Source organism: Typha angustifolia, chromosome 1 (assembly GCF_048772165.1).
Source record: "Typha angustifolia cultivar Huaian chromosome 1, ASM4877216v1, whole genome shotgun sequence".
NCBI classification, from domain to species: domain Eukaryota; kingdom Viridiplantae; phylum Streptophyta; class Magnoliopsida; order Poales; family Typhaceae; genus Typha; species Typha angustifolia.
Genome location: NC_133239.1, coordinates 2,459,844 through 2,479,498, shown reverse-complemented (window position 1 = coordinate 2,479,498; position 19,655 = coordinate 2,459,844). Strand labels below are relative to the sequence as shown.

Sequence of the window (19,655 nt, the reverse complement as noted above, 5' to 3'; positions counted from 1 at the left end):
ATATGAGAGGGGCATGTCTGTCATGATGATATTAATATACTTCATATGCTGACTTTGTGATTAGAAAACAAAACCAGCCTACATCTAAGAACGATTAGCCAGTCAATTCCGGAGAAAAGGTTAGAAATTACGTATGTGGTTGATGACATTGATTGGAGTTGCTAATTACCCCTAAAGTGATTAATGATTGAATCGATTAGCTTCACATAGCACCACGAGGAATCGAACCTATGACATCTGCCGTAAATTTATAATTTATAAAACCTAACTAACCAACTATAATAATGACTTTATTTACTATCGAAATCATCTTTAGTTCCATGATAACGAGGATTCCAGTTGGATTGCTTCGGATTGGAATACTAAAGTAGTCATGGAATTGAGCGAGAAATCCCTCGGAATTCGGGCCATATTACCTGTTTCATGTGAGCCCATGGGCCTAAGGAATTAGAATGACAGTAGGAGCCTCATCAAACACGAATTGATATAATTTATTTCGGCTTTTTCTTCCTATTTTGGACTGTTTATAGGCGTTGATCTGTGAAATAAATTAAGAGAGATAGAGAGAGAGGTTAAGCTAATGTAGCAATTATTAGATGGCATGTTGTAGCAAGGTTTATAAAACATAACACATGGACCGTGATTCCTCTGGCCCAATAGAAGTTTCCTTTTACATTATGAGACTGGCCCAACATCACATAAAAAGCCCATGGGCCTAGTGAAGTTGAAGAGCGAGTTTGATTTAACCTACAGGGGGTTCAATCCAAGCCAAATAACTAAATGTTTCTAAGTGCTTGGTGCTATTTAATGACCTGTTCTTATTTCTTTGTCTTAATGTTTTTAAGAGTAAACTCAGTTAAGTGTATAAAAAAGAAAAAATATTTAATTATTAAACCAGTTTAGAGATCCTCTCTAAACTCAAAATCAAACTTGTGGATAGTTCATACTGAGTATTCTTTGAACACTCACGTGCTTTCGCACAGTGTAAAACAAAGCCATAGAAGAGAACACTAAAACGATCTATTAATCAACTCACGCAACCTTAACCGCTCGTATTATTAAATCCGGTTGACTTCCTCGTCGCGAGACTTCACCAATTGCGAATGGCTTCAATTCCCTCCCCCACCCACACGAGCTACTCACGTGTCGTCAACCGCGTTTCTTGCTCGTCTATGTCAAAGATATATATACCCACTAAATTTATTCAACTTACTCGAAGCAGTTGACAAATCTCCTCCCCCGTCTATTTCCTGACACCCTTTTGAAACCTCTCTTTGGGAGGGAGTAGAAATAAAATAAAAGGCAAGTGCATTTAGCGACACTAAAATCTCCTCCGCCTCTGCCCTCCGAGTTCACACCAAACTGTTCCGGCAGCCACCAATTTCTCGACACGCGTTCTGCGAGAAATCCCCCCAGCTGAAAGGTCCCGCACGTGACGAGAGCCGGGTACTGACGGGGACCGCAGCCATCCACGCGTCAGGTGCGGAGAGGGCTGTGGTATTGACAGAGATTGAATCAAGGCCGTTCACGTGTATCCATCCTCTAACGGAGGTCTTATACGAGTCACCGTGCGGGATCCTTGATCCCCGTTTCCTTTCTTCTCCTCCTCCCCCTCCTCCTCTCTAATTCGAAATCCATCGCCATCGAGAGAGAGAGAGAGAGAGAGAGAGAGAGAGAGAGAGAGAGAGAGAGAGAGCGAGAGAGGGAGAGAGAGGGAGAGAGGGAGAGAGGAGGTGATTTTGGTAAGTATTCGTTCGCTTCTACTTGTTGTAGTCCTTGTTCTTCGATGGGTTTGGGTTTTAAGTTGCTGGGAGTAGTGAATTCATTTCACTCTTGCTTTGCGTGAGTTCTTTCTCTTTTGATTTCGGATGGTGTGAATTGGCCTTCCTTTTGGGCTTTCGTCTAGGTTTTCGCTTTGTTTCTTTGATGAATGGGGGATATTACGGCTGAAATATCCGTTCCTGGTTACTTATGACCACCTTGTTATTGAGGGTGTTTCGAATTTCGGGTTAATTTGTCACAATCCTCTCGTGGAAATTGCTTTGGGCTTTTATTTCTTTGGATTGGTTTCTACTCTTGGTTTTCACGGGGAAAAATAGGGTGTTTGGGGATCTTATTGTAATCTTATATCGGTTCCCGCAAAGTTTTAGTCTTTCTTTCCTCTGTGCGGATTTGATCTGGAGGTGGCGATATCAAGATTCCTGTATGGGATTCGAGGTCGTTTATTGGTGATTAGCTATTCTATTTAGTGATATTTTGTTGAATTTCTTGTGCTTATTGTCGTAGGTTTCTAGTTTGTATTGGTTATTGTTAATTTTAGCTGGTTTTAGAATCATTGCTCAGAATTGCTTGTAAATGGTCTTAAATTCTATTGGGTGTTGGTGTATAGAAAAAACAGGTTACCCTCTACATAGAGGGATATTTTGAAAATACAAGTTAGAGATGATAATTTTGTAATTCGTGTATCCTGAAATGTGGAGATAGTTATAAATTCATCAGGAATCATGAGAATTGTTTTATCTTATTCTATTATATTGTCAAACTCTTGTAGAAACTCTCAGCCTCTCTGTTGATTCAACAGTACATCAACACAATTTTTTTTTTCCTTTCATAGTTCTTAGTATATTTGCCTTGATACCTGCTATATCCACTCAGGGATCAAGGGATCATGTGAACGAAGAACTTTTGATAACGCTCAAGAGATGGCTAGCTAACCCAAAACTGGAAGATAGTATATTTTCCCTGTTTGTCCAGTAATGTTGGTAATAGCTGGGTCTTCTTTTATTTCTGGATTTCTTTTTTCTCTTGTTCTTTACTTTGCCAATCAGTTAGTATAATTTACTTAAAATACCTACTTGAGAAGTACTAAGTAGGTAACTGCTCTGTGTCTTTTGATGCGTTGGAAGCCACATAGTTACCACCTTCCTAAAAGGGAAAAACCTGTCGGAAGGGTTATTTAGCCCCGCCAACCTTTAATTAACTTGACTGCTAACTACATCGTATGTTTCCTTTAGCGGTTTAGCCATGCAGAACTATTCTTCATTTGTTATTATTCACACCTGCAGATCGTCCAACTTATCTTGATGATCTGTTTGTACCAAAATACCTTTCTGAAATAAGTTCAATTGTTGTGGAGGTCCCATGAAAGGTACTTTTATAGGGCCCTCTCAGTTCCTTATTAACTTCCACTTACGCAAGTAAGGGGAGAGTTAAGCGCAAATAGGAGTCAAATGCTCCTAAATGTGTTTCTCCTTAAAACTAAAAGCCAGTCAAAGGGGGATAATGGTGTTTTTATATCATGACTCCCTCTTGCAATAGTGCTCCATGATCCTTATTGTAATTCCCTCCCACCACCAGCGCAACTATTTGTCTTTTCCTTTTTGTGCTAACCAAATGGTCTCTTAAGATTTTATCATCAATATGGGATATGCCAATTGTCTTTACTATTCCTTCAATTGTCTGAGTAAGAAACATTCTAGAATCATGCCAGAATGTTTTCGAAACTGTCTTAGAAATTCTCACATCTCGAATGCTAAAACACATTCTTCTTCCCTACTCCTTTGATTATATTTCGTGATATAGCTACGTTGTCATAGTTGAACTGTTTACTAGCTCTCATTGAAAGCTATATTGAGCATTTGTCCAACTTTTGCAGTTGATAAATTCTCAGGTCAACAGTAGATACCACAAATTTTGCAAAAAATGCCAGCATTAAAAATGAAGAGAAAATCAAACAAGAAATGTGTAAGAAGGAAATAGATCCATGCATGTCCCAAATGGAGTAAAATATCTAAAGGTTCACCTTCCCAAGACAAAATATTCAACACAATAGCACTGTTGGACTCTTCTGGAAAATTTACCAGAATGGTAAGTCATTAAATGACTAGGATTTTCATAACAGTAATAAAACATTAGCAAGATCTTATTACTCGACTTCTTACTCCCTAAGATTGAATTCACAAGTTGCATCGCTCATTTGCTCTAGATCTTTTTTCCTAGAGTCGATGTGCAGGTTAATATGATTTTCACACTGCAATTATTTGACTATGAGACAGTTCCTAAGCACATCTAGTTATCTGACCCTCGAGTATTTTCTGCCAAATGTTGCTATACCATATCAATTTATTCAACACTATTTATTGTGCATTGCTGTAGCTAACCGTATTCATGTAAGTTCCTTTTTTTCTAAGAAATTCATGGAAGTTCCTTCATTACTTTCTTTGATTTTCTTTGCTTGTTTATTTTCGGGAAAAGCAAAAATATCATAAAAAGAATGTTATGCACAAGCTTACTCCTTGAATTCTAAATTTTCTGAAGCTAAGATATGCTATTTCTTAAGTCATAAATTTTTGGGGTTCTTCTGCTACCCTGAAATTTGGTTTCAAGTTTCACAACTGAAGCTATTTATCTTCTTGTTGCAGCTTATTCCACCACTGAATTGACTGGAGAAAACATTGGGATGTTGGAAGCCAATGATTTCCAGAGTGCAATTAATGGAGCATCCACAGATTTGCTGAAGGTGTCACTGCTGTCATCGGATCTTGTGTCAACAGGAGCAATGGTATGACACTATGACTGTGTGTTTATAATTTGCAAATCCATGTCAAGTTCTAATGCAGCTTCATCTACTATTATTTACTTTCTTCCTGCCTGTTCACATTGTTCTCATCCCTTTTTTTTTTTAATAGTAAACTTATTGTGGTTTTAAGCCACATACAAGAACTTAAACATCATATCAGTTGAGAGCAAAAGCAGATGCAGTTTTAGTCTGTATCCTTAGGGCGCAGATTGATGGGTTCCTACAGCTGTCATGCTCACATTAGAATTCCTGCCTTATATCTAGGAAATATTAGGATACTATGTTGACTTAATTTTTTAATTCCTTTTGCTAGAGCTAGATTATCTTAGTGAATGGGAGAAGAAGAAAGGAACAAAAGAACAAGAGTTAGAGAGTTGAAATATTAAATATAAGAAATTAGATAGTACATTTTAACTTTTCTTCTTGGTAGGAAACAAATCAAGTGAATCTGAACTCTCTCTGTTCTTTACTTGAAACAATGTGTTTCAAGGCTTCAGTCATGTAGAATCCACTGCACATTACCATGTCTAGTTCTAAATATAACATCAAGTATTTCTTAATAAGTTGAAGTATATAAGTTATCTACTATGTAGTTTGACTTTTGAGATTGGAAAAGATATGGTAGATACATTTTCTACTATACAGTGTTGGAATGCAAATATGTCCTATGAAGCAAGTAGCACATACGAATCAAATTTTAGTAGTAGTACTAGAAAGAATATAATTGTAAACCATCAATAAAAAGATGCAGAGGGTTGACTTCTGCATGTGAAAGTGAAGAAAAATGGGAAGTTGGATGATGAAAACTTATCTACTTCAAATGCAACAGCCTTTTGTAATTGATCCGAAAAATCAATGTAATGGAAACTGTCAAAGGAAAATACCTCAACTGATTTATTGGTATTGGTGGCACAACAAATTTATTTTAGTTGACATGGTGGAGAAACTCAACTTGAAACAGCAAATAAGGCAACATTCAGACCATCTTGATTCGCTAAATGATAATGAAAGAATGTAGTTGAAAAATATTTTCTGATTCACATCTAGGAACTCCTGCAATGTTATCCCCACGTTCATCACAGATTTGTACTCCATGGGCAATGGTGCATTTGCCTGATGCTTTGTTACAATAAAAGAAGTTTGCCCTGATGAAATTAGGAGTGGCTTCCAGCAAAGAAAAATAAATTAATCTTGTCATGAAGGTTTGATTGAAGCAAGATTAAGATCACAATGGATGGAGTTCAAAGCACTTGATCTACAAAATTCATGATGATGACTGGGAGCACTGATGTTATATAGCAAGTTGTCATGGATTTCCAGTTACAGTGGACCATCTCATTGGCCACTATAGTGGACCACCTCCACTGCTTTAGGTTTTATAGTGGGATTACAGTTGCAATATTATTGGGATTCTTGTAGGCAACCTTCAAATCTTTTGAAGACCATGCAGATAATGTTCCCTAAAATTGACCACAGCATGGACTGTTTGTGTGTACTTTATACATGTTATATCCATTTAGTTTAATGTTCAGTTACTTCTTTTAGCATAGCCCACTTGCTCACTAGTTAAAAATTGCTTAAAAAATATGCATAGCTCTTTCATAATATTTTTATATTCTTGTTGTACCTACCTGCAGGGTCCAGCATTAGCTGCATGCCCATCAAATCTGGAAACAATCTTCTCCCCTAATTTGGACAGTGATTCTCAGTTAAAACCAATGAATCACATCAATGGAGGTAGGTGCCTAGAATCATATCTTTTGTATTCGATGCATGAAATTACAATCATTTTTTTTTCTTCTTGTTAGGAAATCTTCAACAACCTTCCATTTTTTAAATTTGCATATATTTTGCTATGTGGATAGGCAGTACGTAAATAGAAAGTTAGATAAATAATTAGCTGATTGCCCACTTCAAAATCATGTTATGTAACTTGTAAAAGGCTAAGCAGGACACACATTGGTAAGATTATAATTCTTTCTTGTCGCTTGATTCTGTGACAAAACCATATTAGTTCCTTGTATATTGTCATTCTTGCTGCCATGTTATCTAAAAATCTTGGTTTGTATTTTCAATCTATCACTTGAAGCAGGTCCACTTTGTTACTTGTACAAGATCTTTTGAAGTGCATCTCTGTAGATTGCATAGATTTTGTTTTCTCAGATACTGTTTATGGCGCATCCATCAACTGATCATTTGCAAATTCCCTGTTTTGTAATTGTAGATGAATTCCCTGAATTGCCTCATCTGATTGCTGATGACAGTGATGAAGGATGTTGTCCGTCAAGTGATTTTCAAAGTTGCTTATTGGACTTCTACTTTGCTGAGAATGTTTCTTCTTTCCCCTTCGATAGAATAATGGGATTCACGAATGATGTTGACACCATTTATCATGAATATATGGATTCGGATATGATGATTGATATGACAGAGAGATATATGTTACTCCCTTTCCTCGAAAAAGCTGTGGAAAGGGAGAATTTTTGGGATGAGACCTCACTTGCTGGAGCTGTAATGGATGTTGATGAAACATGCTTGTATTTAGCAATTCATCAGGTTAAACCACCTGATGAAGAAACTGAAAACTGTGGATCAGGTGAGCTGGGAGGAAGCGAATGCTTTGATCATGTAGTGAGGGATCTACCTGATTTGTGTGACATAAATTCATCCATTTGCCCTATTTGGTTACCGAAAGCACAAGAAGAAAAGAAGGCTATCACCCTTGTACTTGATTTGGATGGTAAGTTGATAGTTTAATCTCTTTGCCTTCTTAGCAAATTACTTTCTATTTTTAATGATTGCTTATTTTCCTCTTTTCCGACAGCTAATCTGAAAGTTCAGTCAGTATGTAAAATTGTCATATAGTTTCCACCTTGGTTGTTTCTATGTTACCATGTTGACAAGGCTGTCTTTTCTTCTTAAACTCTGCAGAAACTCTAGTACATTCCACGCTAGAGTACTGTGAGGATGCTGACTTCACGTTTCCAGTTTTCTTTAACATGCAACAGCATACTGTGTATGTAAGGCGGAGGCCTCACCTGCAGGTGTTCCTTGAGAGGGTGGCTGAGATGTTTGAGATTGTTATATTTACAGCCAGTCAAAGCATCTATGCAGAAAAACTACTTGATATATTGGATCCAGAAAAGAAACTGTTTTCTCAGCGAATTTATCGTGAATCTTGCATATTCTCTGATGGTAGCTATACTAAAGACCTAACCATTTTAGGAGTTGACCTGGCGAAAGTTGCCATAATTGATAATTCTCCACAGGTAACTTCTTTCTATTATCTCTTAGATTTTGTACAACTATTAGCTTATATTGTCTACTATGGGATTTAATTTGTTTAGAGAATATCTATATTGCATAAATACCTCTTGGAGATAAAATTAATTAGCTGTTGGATTTAAAACTTCTAATTAGATTCTTAAGATAATGGGCTCTTCATCTTTGGGATATGATAATTTGCTGATTAGAATGCTACTGGGGTGTACTTTCTGATCCTCGAGTGCCAACCTCGAAATGTCTTCTCTCATGTTTAGTAATTCTTTTTTCTAATTAAACTCCGGTACTCAGTGAGGTCTTAAGCTTATGTTGCTGAGATATAGTACACCTATTTCATAGCTATAATAGATATCTCTCAGTGGTCAATTATCTTCTCTCATGATTTCAGGTTTTCCAGTTGCAAGTTAATAACGGGATTCCCATAAAGAGCTGGTTTGATGATCGATCAGACCAGGCATTGATTCAGTTAATTCCGTTCCTCGAGACCCTTGTTGACGCCGACGATGTCCGGTCCATTATTGAAAAGAAATTTGGCAATAAAGAGTAGCAGAGTTTGCTCCAACCGGTTATAGATAGTTTTAACTCCTGTTCCAGAAGGCCATTCTTCTCACCGCAATTTGAGACTTCTTTTTCAAGTTTAGTATTTTGGGATTTGATATTTATGCCATGTTAGCTGTTATAAATTTGCACAATGTGATGATTAAGCTAATTGCTCCCGAGCTGTATATTCCTCTCTTTTCGGCGTAGAGGTTTGTATATAGATACAGCATCCAAATAAATGTGTGATTCCCTAATTTTCTTATCGAGAATTAACTTTTATATAAATTTATGTCATGGTAAAAGTCGCATCATCCAGTAGTAAGTTCATCTTACTTCTTAGATTAATTACTTCTTGATTACCATTACATGCTGACGGTTTCACCACAATCATTAAGTCCACCTTGATTACTTCTTAGATTACCATTATATGCTACTTTTGATTGGCAGTTTGTAGTTTAAATTCAAAATATAGTTCGTACTTCTAAATAAAGATAACAGACCAACATTACCTCGCACAATTATTGAACTGAGTCAACTAACATGACTAACATTAACACACCCATAGTGGAACTAATAGTTCTGGGATTATAATACTGCGTTAATAAAACAAAACCGAACAATACCTTGCATTGTTTCAATGAACTACCCTCTCAAATTCTCATCCGTAAAACCTCTAAAACCAAGCACAAATACAATCAGTCTCACCTATCAACATTTCAAACTCGACTTCGGTTTTAAAGATTATAAAGAGCTGGTCTTGACGACTTTGGTTCAATCCTTACATGACTGGCTGGCTGAAATGAGAGGCAATTTATCTAGTCTCAAGGTTAATTATATTGCAATGCCAATAGTATGCACAAGATTCAATATAGCAGCATATACTAGTATCGGTATCAGAGCTAACTCAAAAAAAAAAAACCATAACAGATCTTAGATGTACATTTAAGAAAAACCTAAACAAATGGTCAACAAAAATTTAATCATCAAATCAATCTTATCAACATCCTTCGAACATAAAGGAATGAACAAAAATTACCTCTCATTCAATAAAAAATCAGCCTTTTTATATAGCTTAGCTTCAATATCGACAAACAGAAATGATGAAATTAAAAATGAGGTTACCCGTCACCACCATACAGAAATTAATATCCAATTAAATTACATTACAACATTTCTGACCATACTAATTCAAAGGAAAATAGAGAAACTGGTCAATACTTACCTGATAAAAGAATACGCCGAGAGCAAATGGGTACTAACAAACCATAATGGCACCAAGGTCTTTGTCACTATAATTAGGACTAGGTAAGATTTCTCGAGATTAAGACAATAATACCTTCAGTTTAGGTTTATCAAAACCCTATAACAAGAAAAACTATACAAATATACAATACAACACCAACCAACCATAGAAAAAAAACCTATGTGAATTCTTGATACAGGAAGTAGATAAGTTCCTAATCTAGTAAGGAACTCAGCCCTAGGTATTCATAAGAACTTATTAGCAATAATGTGCTAGATCCTCACTATGAGAGGCATGTAGTGGGGAGTAACTTTCATTACATGGTTTGTTCACTTCCCATAAATTTTCTTTCTATACTACTGACAACTATAACAGCTATTGTTCAGGATAGACAATTAAAATTGTATTAAGTATGATGACATGACCAATCCCCATGATATAAAGCCCTCTGAAAAATAAACAGAAACAACAGAATTATATAGGAATATTGTGATGTTCTACAAAAGAATAACGAAACCACAACCTACAATATGACAGCAACAAAGGAAAACCACTGCTAAACTCATAATATACAATTAGCAATGCAGATCAATAAATTGGCCAAATTGTTTTCACGTGTATATAGATTAAACAGTGATCCTACAGAAAAGTGTTGGTCGTTCAGGAGATTTTGTATATATTCACAGTATTGAAGAGACACTTTGAATGAAATTAGCACTTTATGGAGAAGGTATATTTCTGAAGATGGAAACAACATCCCTGTGTTGGAAACTTGGCCAAATTGTTCTCACATTGTGCATAGCTTAGACAGTGGTTCTACATCAAAGTTTTAGACATTCACGAGATTTTATACAGTCACGGTCCTTGAATAGACATTTTGAATGAAACTAGCACAAGACAAAATTGAAGGACTCATAATGTGGCAAACCATCATGCTTATAGAATTATTCTCTTAACAAAAAAGACAAAGTTAAGTCCACATAAATGCATAATAACCATTATAGCATAACATGAAAGAAGACATGGTTTCCTAACAAAAAGGAAACAAGAACAGTAAATATGATTCTAGTAGATAATTTTAAGTTGCAAACTGATAGTTCCCTGCAAAATTTCAAAATAACCAATCAACAAAGGTGCACCCCTCAAGCAGCAGCAGCATTAGCATCCTCCTTAGCTTCACCTCCTCCATCTGCAACAGCAGCATTGGCCTCAGCTTCAGCCACCACATCCATGATGTCTGCAGCATCCCCCTCCTCAGCGGGCGGCTGTACCTGCTCCTCCTCAGGCAGCGGCTCCTCCACATAATCGTTCTCAAATGCATCTGGGGGCACCTCATAGATCCTCACCTGAGGCTTTGCCGGGTCCTTCACAAGCACATACTTCCCTTCCTTGAGCTTCATGCACAGGTCTACAATAGACTTTACAATCCCCCACATATTAGCAGTATTTAAGTTAATCTGGGCAGCAAAATCTCTCGGCTTATATCCAATTACGCTAAGTATAACATGGTTAAAGTGGTCTCTCGGGTGGACCCTCGAGACGTATCCAAGCTTCATGACATCAGCGCTTGCAAGCAGAGCCTGGGCGGTCCACTTGGCGAGCTTGTTGGCATTGTTCTTGAGCTCGGTGGCGAGCACCGCTCCCCTCTGGGTCTCAAGCTTCTGCCTCCAGTCTACACCGGTGTACTTGGGGTCGAACTCATTCAGGGCATTGATGGTCATGAAGCTGCGCTGTCCCTTGACGTCGGACACACCATGGGCCTCACAGCGGGCAATTAGATAGGTGTCTTCATCAAGCTTCCAGCGGCGGTAGCGGTAAGCAACAGAGGCGACCTCCTCGCCCTCAGCGGCGAAAGGGTTGGGCTCGTCGAAAGCAACCTTGTTCCCATCGCGGACGAGCACCTGCTGGGAGAAGTTCTGGTTGATGTAGGTGGCCTCTACAGCGAGGGAGTGAGCGGAGTTGATATCCTCCTTGGCATCAGGGAGTGCTTCCTGACCCGTCTCGTTGACGGAGAGGAGGTCGAGCTGCGACCCATCGCGCTTGTCAAAGAAGAGCTTGTTGCCGACGCGCTGGACGACGATATCCCACGAGTAAACCGACCTCGGCGCGCACATCAAAGCAGAGAGAATGGCATCGGTGGCAAAGACGGTGGCTTTATCGTCCGCAGCGAGGCGGCGGATGACGGGGTCGTCGGTGGTGGTGACCTTAAAGAAGTGCCGGTTCTTGAACCGCTCAAGGCGGCGGTCGTTCTTGGGGTTGACGCGGTCGAAGGTTCGATCGTAGAACTCCAGAGCGCCGCAGACGAGGAGGTCCTCAGGCGGGTCGGGGACGGAGAAGGAGAGCTTCGAGAAGGTGGAGAAGGGGATCTGGTCGAGCATGGTCCACTCCGGCTGGATGTCGACGGAGGATTTGGGAGCATTGGCGCCGCCGCGGGAGTTGGCATTGGGGTTGTTCGAGACAAAGGTAGAGGAGCGGAGATGGAAGTGACGATCGCGGCGGGCGCGATCCTTCTCGGCTTCGCGGCGGCGGGCCTCGACCTCCTCGTCTCGGCGCTGGGGGAGTTGGGGTTTCTGCTGGAAGCGCCACCGCGGTCCAAACTTGGGGCGGGGAGGGGGCTTGGCGTCGACGAGGCGGAAGGAGGAGTTGGGGTCGTCGGAGGCGGAGATGAGGGCGGAGGAGTCGTCGAGGGAGAAGTCGAAGACGGGGTCGCGGACGGCGTTGGGGTTGGGGTTGGGATTGCGGGTCCAATCGGCTATGCGGCCAAGCTTCTCGGAGCGGGAGAAGGGAGCAAAGGGGATGTGGGAGGGGTGGGAGGAGGAGGCAGCCCCGGTGCCGCCGTTGAGAAGGAGGGGAACCGCGGGGGTCTCCGGCGGGCCCCATCCGTCTGGGTTGAAGGGGACGACGCCGACGTCGAAGCCCATGGTGATGAGGCAAAGAAAAGAGGCAGCGGCGGCGGGCAACTAGGGTTTGGGAAGGAAATAGGAACTGGAGAAGAGATTAGAGATTTAGAATAGAAATAGAGGTGGCTGGGCCGGATTCGAGCCGGGGGCCTCTCGGGCTTAAATATTTATTCATGGCCCAATCTACCAATAAGCTGCTCAAAAATATTTTAATCTATCCACTAAATTATTAGATATTAAATTTAAATTAAATATAATGAGTCTAATATAATAAGTTAAATATAAAAAATATTATATCTCATTTGACTGAATTTATTAGGCATATATAATAATATTTTAATTATCTTTTATATAAACATATATATATATATATTAATATATAGTTTACTAAATATTTACTATGAAGGACTAAAAAATGATAGGAATCGGTATAGATACGATGTATTTGTGTACCGTGGTTTAGATGTTCCGCAAGGACGATATAGAAGTTACTATGTTGCTATTGATTGGGTCTTAGGCTGACATTGTTAGCAAATAAATACTGGGCCCATACAATTAGTAGACTAGGTCGTGCAGCTGATTAGGCTGTTGATTTTAGATCAATAATTAATACGGAGAAACTACATTTTACCTTCCTACATTTTCATTTCACTCCTGTGTAATTATATTTGTGATTTTTACTCTCTTATAATTACATTCGCATTAAAATTATTATTTTTCTATGGTAAAATTAAAGATATTTATTAGAAATAAAGTTATCAATACGTTTAAAATAATACCGATTGAATTTTTAATGATAAAAATATCACAAATATATTAAACATATTATTATCTGAAATTTGATCGATATTATTTTAGATGCATTAAACAACTTATTTGATTATCTACAATTTTATCTCTAATTAACAATTTTAATTTGAATATAATCATAAGAAGTTAAAACGACACAATAAAACTATAGATGAGTAAAATAAATTTAGGCATGACCATAGAGAAATAAAATATATATTATTCATTTAAATATTCTTAGGGACAAGTTTATAATGACACAATGATCTCCTTAAATATAAAAAGATTTTGAAATACCTTTTATATTTAGAAAAATAACATGTGACTGTTATTTGATCAATTTTAATTTTTTAAATATTTTATCCTTATATTATAGGAAAAAAAAAAGAACAAACCTTTTGTGGATATGATATTTTTCTATTAACCCCATTAAAAGAGGTTAGAAAATTTTCATAGTTAAAAAAAATAATACGAGCCAAAAATAAAATAAGAAGATGCATGCAAAAATGCACAATAATTCTGACCTTAGTATAACTGTCCGGTAGCCCTATTATTGTTTAATGGTCGAGAAGAGGAGCATCCATTCATCATACATCATCTATCATACATCAATAAAGCGGGTTGCGATAGAGTGTAAAATCTTCTCAATTCTGATGTTACCCGGAGCATAACAAGAACCATAATTTTTCGCAATGTGGTTCTAAAATACAGAAAAAAGAAGAAGAGAGAGAGAGTTCATGATCAGAAGAACTAGAATCTTCTACTAAAATATTTACTCTCCTTTTCTTATCTAGATATCATTCCACCGGGTTATCCCGTCCATAGGTATTCGCTCGGATTACAATTCGCCATTTGGCATCTCCCTTCTTCTCATCAATCGCTATACTACTGGATGGTGATGTTTTAAACAAAAAATCAGTCAGATGTGGTGATGGTTGTTATTCTTCTGCATTAAGGTAGCAGATCACTTATTGAAAATGGATAATAATATAGACACGATCTTAGTGTAATTATTTTTGGATAAGACAAACATAGATGCTAATAAAGGACTCGCTTTTTGGAACACAAAAAAGGACCCTCAATAATTGTAACTCAGCTAAAGCCCAACATAGATGCCATGCTATGGCCAGTCAAGCTCGACGAGTAGCCAAACGAATTCTATCCTCTAAAACTCAAATGATAATATAAATGGAAACCCAACAGTATCTAGTACTAGCTTCTCTTTTGGAATTATTCAAGACATCATGGGTGCCGTGGCGAGATATTGACCGTAGATTGCCTAGAGGAACACGGACTCTAGTGATTGACTGCATCCCTGACCGCAGTAACTTGCTGCATTTGGATACCTTGCAGCTCGTGGTTGGCTGACAGTGCAGCTACCTCGTACATTAGGCCCAATTCGTGGCACGATCTCATCCGTCGATTCATCCTCTCTCTCTCTCTCTCCTTTGTCGCACAAATGATAAGGGAGAAGCGAGTTCACAAGAGGCACCTGCGGACCTCTTGTTTCCGGTCCGAAGCTCTATGAGAAAACCAAAGCTATTTAAATACTTCTTTCATCTCTGTGTCCCCCTCCTCTCTCTCTATCTATATATACACACCCAACTACTCCCTGGACTCCGCTAAAGCCTTTGCGCAGTCTTAGATCCATCCTGTAGCGAAAATATCCTCTTTTGGGCCTTCCACGAGATATTGAAATTGAGTTGTTGCTTCTACCATACCCCTTCTTTCTTCCTTCGATTTCAAATTGTTGTCTTGCTGGGAAGGCAGCGAATCTGACGTTGAATTCGAGTGATTTGCTTGATTGGTAGTTCTTGGAAACATGCTGTCTTTGAGCTGCCCAAGTGTGGATCTTAGCCAGAAGGGAGTAGGCTTGGCTTCTTGCCGGTTGAAGTTGAGTAGGAGCTGTTCCAGGCTGTCGCGGAGGTCGGCGTGGAAGCGCGCAGGAGATGTTCGATGTCGGGTCTCATTGACACAAAATGGTACTTTCGTCGTCTTCTTTTATTGATTTGTTGTAATTGTTAACTCTTTATATTATTCATGGTCTTATTGGATTGGGAATGCAGTTGATTTGGCGGGTTCAGGGTCCCCTGCGCCTATTCAAACATCGGTCTCTGGAAGTGGACATGTTTCCCTGTCGTTGCTGTTGGAGGTGGTTGCGGACGATCTGCAGAAGCTGAATGAGAATCTGAAATCGGTGAGCAGCTCGGAGTTTGTCGTTTCTTCTTTAATTTAAGTCGTTTTAGAGATTTGAGAATTCTGTGAGATTTATTCAGTAATTTGTGTATAGCATAAAAGGTCGCCCTCAACTTTAGATTTTACAAGATCAAAAAGCTTTATAAGTGGTGACATATGTGATTTGTGTACACAGTTAAAGATGTTATATTTTACAAAGCTTCCCAAATTTGAGTTTTGTAACCTGCCTCGGAAGCTTCTACTTTCCCGGAATCACCCATGTCAATATGACAAGGTTTGTTGGTATGGCAATCGTGTAAGGAGTATCCGGTGCTAACTTTACTGTATCTGAAGTATCAGACACTTCGACCTTCATCTGCATCGAGTATCCATCATGTAAGAAAAACTGTAGTTGTCCTCATATTGTTGGGAGACAGACTTGTATAATCCGTTCAATCGACTCAACCCAACACTTAATTGAAACTTGACTTTATAGTGTAATCTCCATTCTGACCCTCCAGAACACACTCTATTGTCAACTCACTAGGCTAGTTTGTTGGGCTAAGTTTTGGTTCAAGCTATTGGCTGAAAAAGCTATCTATTTCACCCCTTGGCACCTTTGAATTCGATGCCTGCTTGTATCAACTTTCCAAATGCATACCAAAAATCTTCCTAACAAGAATATTCACCACTTACGTCAGTTATCTGTCATGTCTGTCTGGCTAGTCTTAGCCCTTGACCCACCCAGTCATTTTTTTGTGGCACAAGGTCAAATTTTCTTCTTCTTGCTACGAAAGAAGATTGTCTTCAGATACACAGCTTACTCCATCTATGGAAAGTCCCTAGTTATCTCTACTAGTTAATGAACTAGAGAAATATAGGTATTTCACCGCTATATTGCTTAATATTCTTAGGAAGATTTCTATTTGAAAGGCAAAAGGCTTACTTCTTCATAGTTTACTTTTGCCTAAAGACTAACATGAATTTTCACAGATTGTTGGCGCGGAAAATCCAGTTTTAGTGTCCGCCGCAGAACAGATTTTTGGTGCTGGTGGAAAGAGGCTTAGACCAGCTTTGGTTTTCTTAGTGTCAAGAGCTACTGCACAATTTGCCGGTTTAAAGTAAGCCTTTCTATGTTGCTACTTCAGCTTCTTAAGCAGAGAATCCCAAGATGGAAGATTTATACCTGAAAATATATCTTATCCAGGAAACTAACTGTACAGCATGAACGACTAGCGGAGATCATTGAGTTGATTCATACAGCAAGCTTAGTACACGATGATGTGCTAGATGATAGTGGGATGCGAAGAGGTAGGCATACTATGTGAGGTCAATTTACTTTTCCAGCTATCCTTCCCTTTAGATTTTTCTCCATGTTATACTGCTATTCATTCAAGAAATTTATATAAAGGACTTTTAGCATCATTAGTTCATTACAAACTGACAGGTTGCTCCAAAAAGACACGGAGAAAGTTTGCTGTTAGAATTGTTATATCACATGATACAAATGAAATTGTTTTTTATTTGGATGATGATACAAGGGACACCTTGAAGAATGATAGTTGGCTGCAATTTCCCTACACATATCCCATGTTGGCACTGGCATGGGTCGACAAGGGATTCTCAGGCTTTACTGAAAATATATTAGTAGTTGCCATAGAACTTATTCTTCGTTGCTACTTGGCATCTGTTTACAGAGTCTCAATCGGCTTAACCCAATCATATTCTTTCTTAGCAAGACTAGGATCAGGTTCTTGGTTTTGTATTGACTAGAGTAAGGCTTGATTTGAGTCAAATTAAGGCCCATTTGGTCCACAACCGCTGTGATATTTTCAATCTATGAATATTTATTCTTCATATACTAGGGATCTTGATTAACAGTGCTGACTCAGCAATAAGTAAACCACACATAACCGAGGGATGAAAATCCTACACGGAGGTCCTAAGGGTCAATATAGATTCTTATTCTATGAAAAATGTTAACTCACCAACTAACTCTAATAGCTTAAGAAGTTGGAAAATAATAGTTTTTTATATTTATATTATAACACTCTTTCTCATTTTTGAACTTGAGATATTTTAATAGGCTAAAGAAATGGACTTAGTTGGGTAGGTTTTTATTTTCCAAGCAAATATGAGGTATCACGGGATTTGTGCAAATGACCTTTGTCTCTGATACCATGATAACTCATTTACTACTTCAAAAAACTTAAACTATAAGAAAATGATAGTTTTAATATTTATATTCTAACAAAAAGCTCTGCTTTACTATTCAAGAACCTCGTACTGAGATAGTCTTCTGTGGGATATGGGAAGGAGAAATTTCTGTAAGCCTTTGCTGAGCTCTCCATACTACATTGGTGGTTCAGAGTTCAAAATTCAGATCTTTGCATCCGTACTCATATGTTGCAATATCAATCAGGGATTGCTGGATTTATGAGTTTCCTCATGGGTGACCAGAGTTTATCAGCTCCTTGGTGTTGGGCCATGATATGATTCACCAACTAACAGCTTAAAAATTTGTGTGAATTAGTTATTCCAACTCTTTTTGGGAGCTCACGAGTTCTAACCTCACCCATCTTTTTAATCCCTATATCTATAGTTCCGGTGTGACATAAATCTTGATATCTATTATCTGTTTGTGTGTGGTGTATAGGGGCTACATGTGAAGAGGCGTTTTAAGACATGATAGAATGCTCAAAAATTTCGATCTAAAGATATTCTTAGAGAATTTGCAGTTTATGATGGCTGATATGAGTTCCTTGGAATTGCTGAAATTTGTCTAAAGGGTCCATTTATTAAGTTAATAAACATGTTTTATCTACCTGTAGGCAAAGAAACTATTCATCAACTATATGGGACGCGGGTGGCTGTACTTGCAGGAGATTTCATGTTTGCACAATCTTCTTGGTACTTGGCAAATCTTGAGAATCTCGAAGTGATAAAACTCGTTAGCCAAGTATGTCAATCAATTGAATTTCATTTCTTCTTCAGAATCCGAACTTTCCGGTTTTGGTTCTCAAATTTCTGCATATTGACAGGTCATCAAGGATTTTGCTAGCGGGGAAATAAAACAAGCATCAAGTCTTTTCGACTGTGATCTGTCTCTCGACAACTATTTGCTTAAGAGCTACTACAAGACTGCATCTCTGGTAGCAGCAAGCACAAAGGCCGCAGCAATATTCAGTGGCGTCAGCAAGAGCTTATGTGACGAAATGTATGAGTATGGGAAGAATCTTGGCCTTTCATTCCAGGTGGTTGATGACATTCTAGATTTCACCCAATCAGCAGAACAGCTTGGGAAACCAGCAGGCAGTGATTTAGCAAAGGGAAACCTAACAGCTCCAGTCATTTTTGCTTTAGAAAAGGAGCCTAAGCTAAGAGAGATCATTGACTCCGAGTTTAGTGAAGCTGGTTCCCTAGAAACAGCGATAGAGTTGGTTCACAAATGTGGTGGTATCAAGAGGGCTCAAGAGCTAGCGCAAGAGAAAGCCGAGTTGGCTCTCCAAAATCTTCAACACCTTCCACAAAGCAAGTTCAGAACTGCTCTTGAGGACATGGTGAAGTATAATCTTGAGAGGATTGACTAGGAAGAGTGCATCGCTAGAGTATAGTTTCTTATATACTCAAGAAGATGAGAAGAGGGTGCATCTCTAAAGCAATCTCTAGCAACAGTTATGGCAAATGATTCAAGACCATTCTACAAACACCATATGGCGTATGTATAGAAGATTTTTTTTTTTTTCTTTCATGGAGCCTACCCTCATGCTGTACCGGTAGGAGATAAGGTATTATTAGTTGATATTTACACCTACTGTGATGTTGTATTATGCGACCAAATTCTATAAGTATAAAGACGATCCAAAATAAACTGTGCGCGCTCAAGTTGCACGATTGATCCTATTTTATATGGGCAATAATCTTATCTTCTCTAGTATTTTGATTCTTTCGAATCTGTGCTTAACTTCTTTCCACTTTCCAGCGAGGCAGTTTTTTTTTTTTGTCGTCGTCGTCGTAAATTTTATCGTTCAATATCACTTTATGTATGTATACTTTGTTAGTTGATATTGTTGACAGGTTATGCTAGTTTATCATAATAAAACAGATGGAAAGTGGAAAGGTGGAGGTGGGCTAAAGAGATGTTTGG

General features: G+C 38.5%; 3 protein-coding genes across 6 annotated transcripts; 2 read left to right on the top strand and 1 right to left on the bottom strand.

Moving 5' to 3' along the window:
* The first annotated feature begins 1,577 nt into the window (after window positions 1-1,577).
* LOC140760448 (uncharacterized) lies at window positions 1,578-8,655 on the top strand. Of its 4 annotated transcripts, none has more exons than XM_073097405.1 (7): window positions 1,578-1,742; window positions 2,656-2,758; window positions 4,422-4,561; window positions 6,217-6,316; window positions 6,804-7,319; window positions 7,511-7,848; window positions 8,250-8,655. In XM_073097405.1, the coding sequence occupies exons 3-7, from the start codon at window positions 4,460-4,462 to the stop codon at window positions 8,406-8,408; spliced, it is 1,215 nt and encodes a 404-aa protein (XP_072953506.1). In that variant the 5' UTR covers window positions 1,578-1,742; window positions 2,656-2,758; window positions 4,422-4,459; the 3' UTR covers window positions 8,409-8,655. The 4 variants fall into 4 exon arrangements, with proteins under 4 accessions (XP_072953506.1, XP_072953489.1, XP_072953496.1 ...); XM_073097388.1 differs by having other exon boundaries at window positions 2,656-2,762; XM_073097395.1 differs by lacking the exon at window positions 2,656-2,758 and having other exon boundaries at window positions 1,579-1,742.
* A 1,909-nt stretch (window positions 8,656-10,564) lies between these two features.
* Window positions 10,565-12,634, bottom strand: LOC140759031 (eukaryotic translation initiation factor 3 subunit D). Its single transcript, XM_073095486.1, has one exon. It carries the CDS (start codon window positions 12,563-12,565, stop codon window positions 10,787-10,789), a length of 1,779 nt encoding a protein of 592 aa, XP_072951587.1. The 5' UTR covers window positions 12,566-12,634; the 3' UTR covers window positions 10,565-10,786.
* Window positions 12,635-14,832: 2,198 nt separating this feature from the next.
* Window positions 14,833-19,411, top strand: LOC140761556 (solanesyl-diphosphate synthase 2, chloroplastic-like). The gene is made up of 6 exons (XM_073098939.1): window positions 14,833-15,315; window positions 15,400-15,530; window positions 16,502-16,629; window positions 16,716-16,819; window positions 18,340-18,467; window positions 18,550-19,411. The coding sequence occupies exons 1-6, from the start codon at window positions 15,156-15,158 to the stop codon at window positions 19,096-19,098; spliced, it is 1,200 nt and encodes a 399-aa protein (XP_072955040.1). The 5' UTR covers window positions 14,833-15,155; the 3' UTR covers window positions 19,099-19,411.
* The last annotated feature ends 244 nt before the right edge of the window (window positions 19,412-19,655 follow it).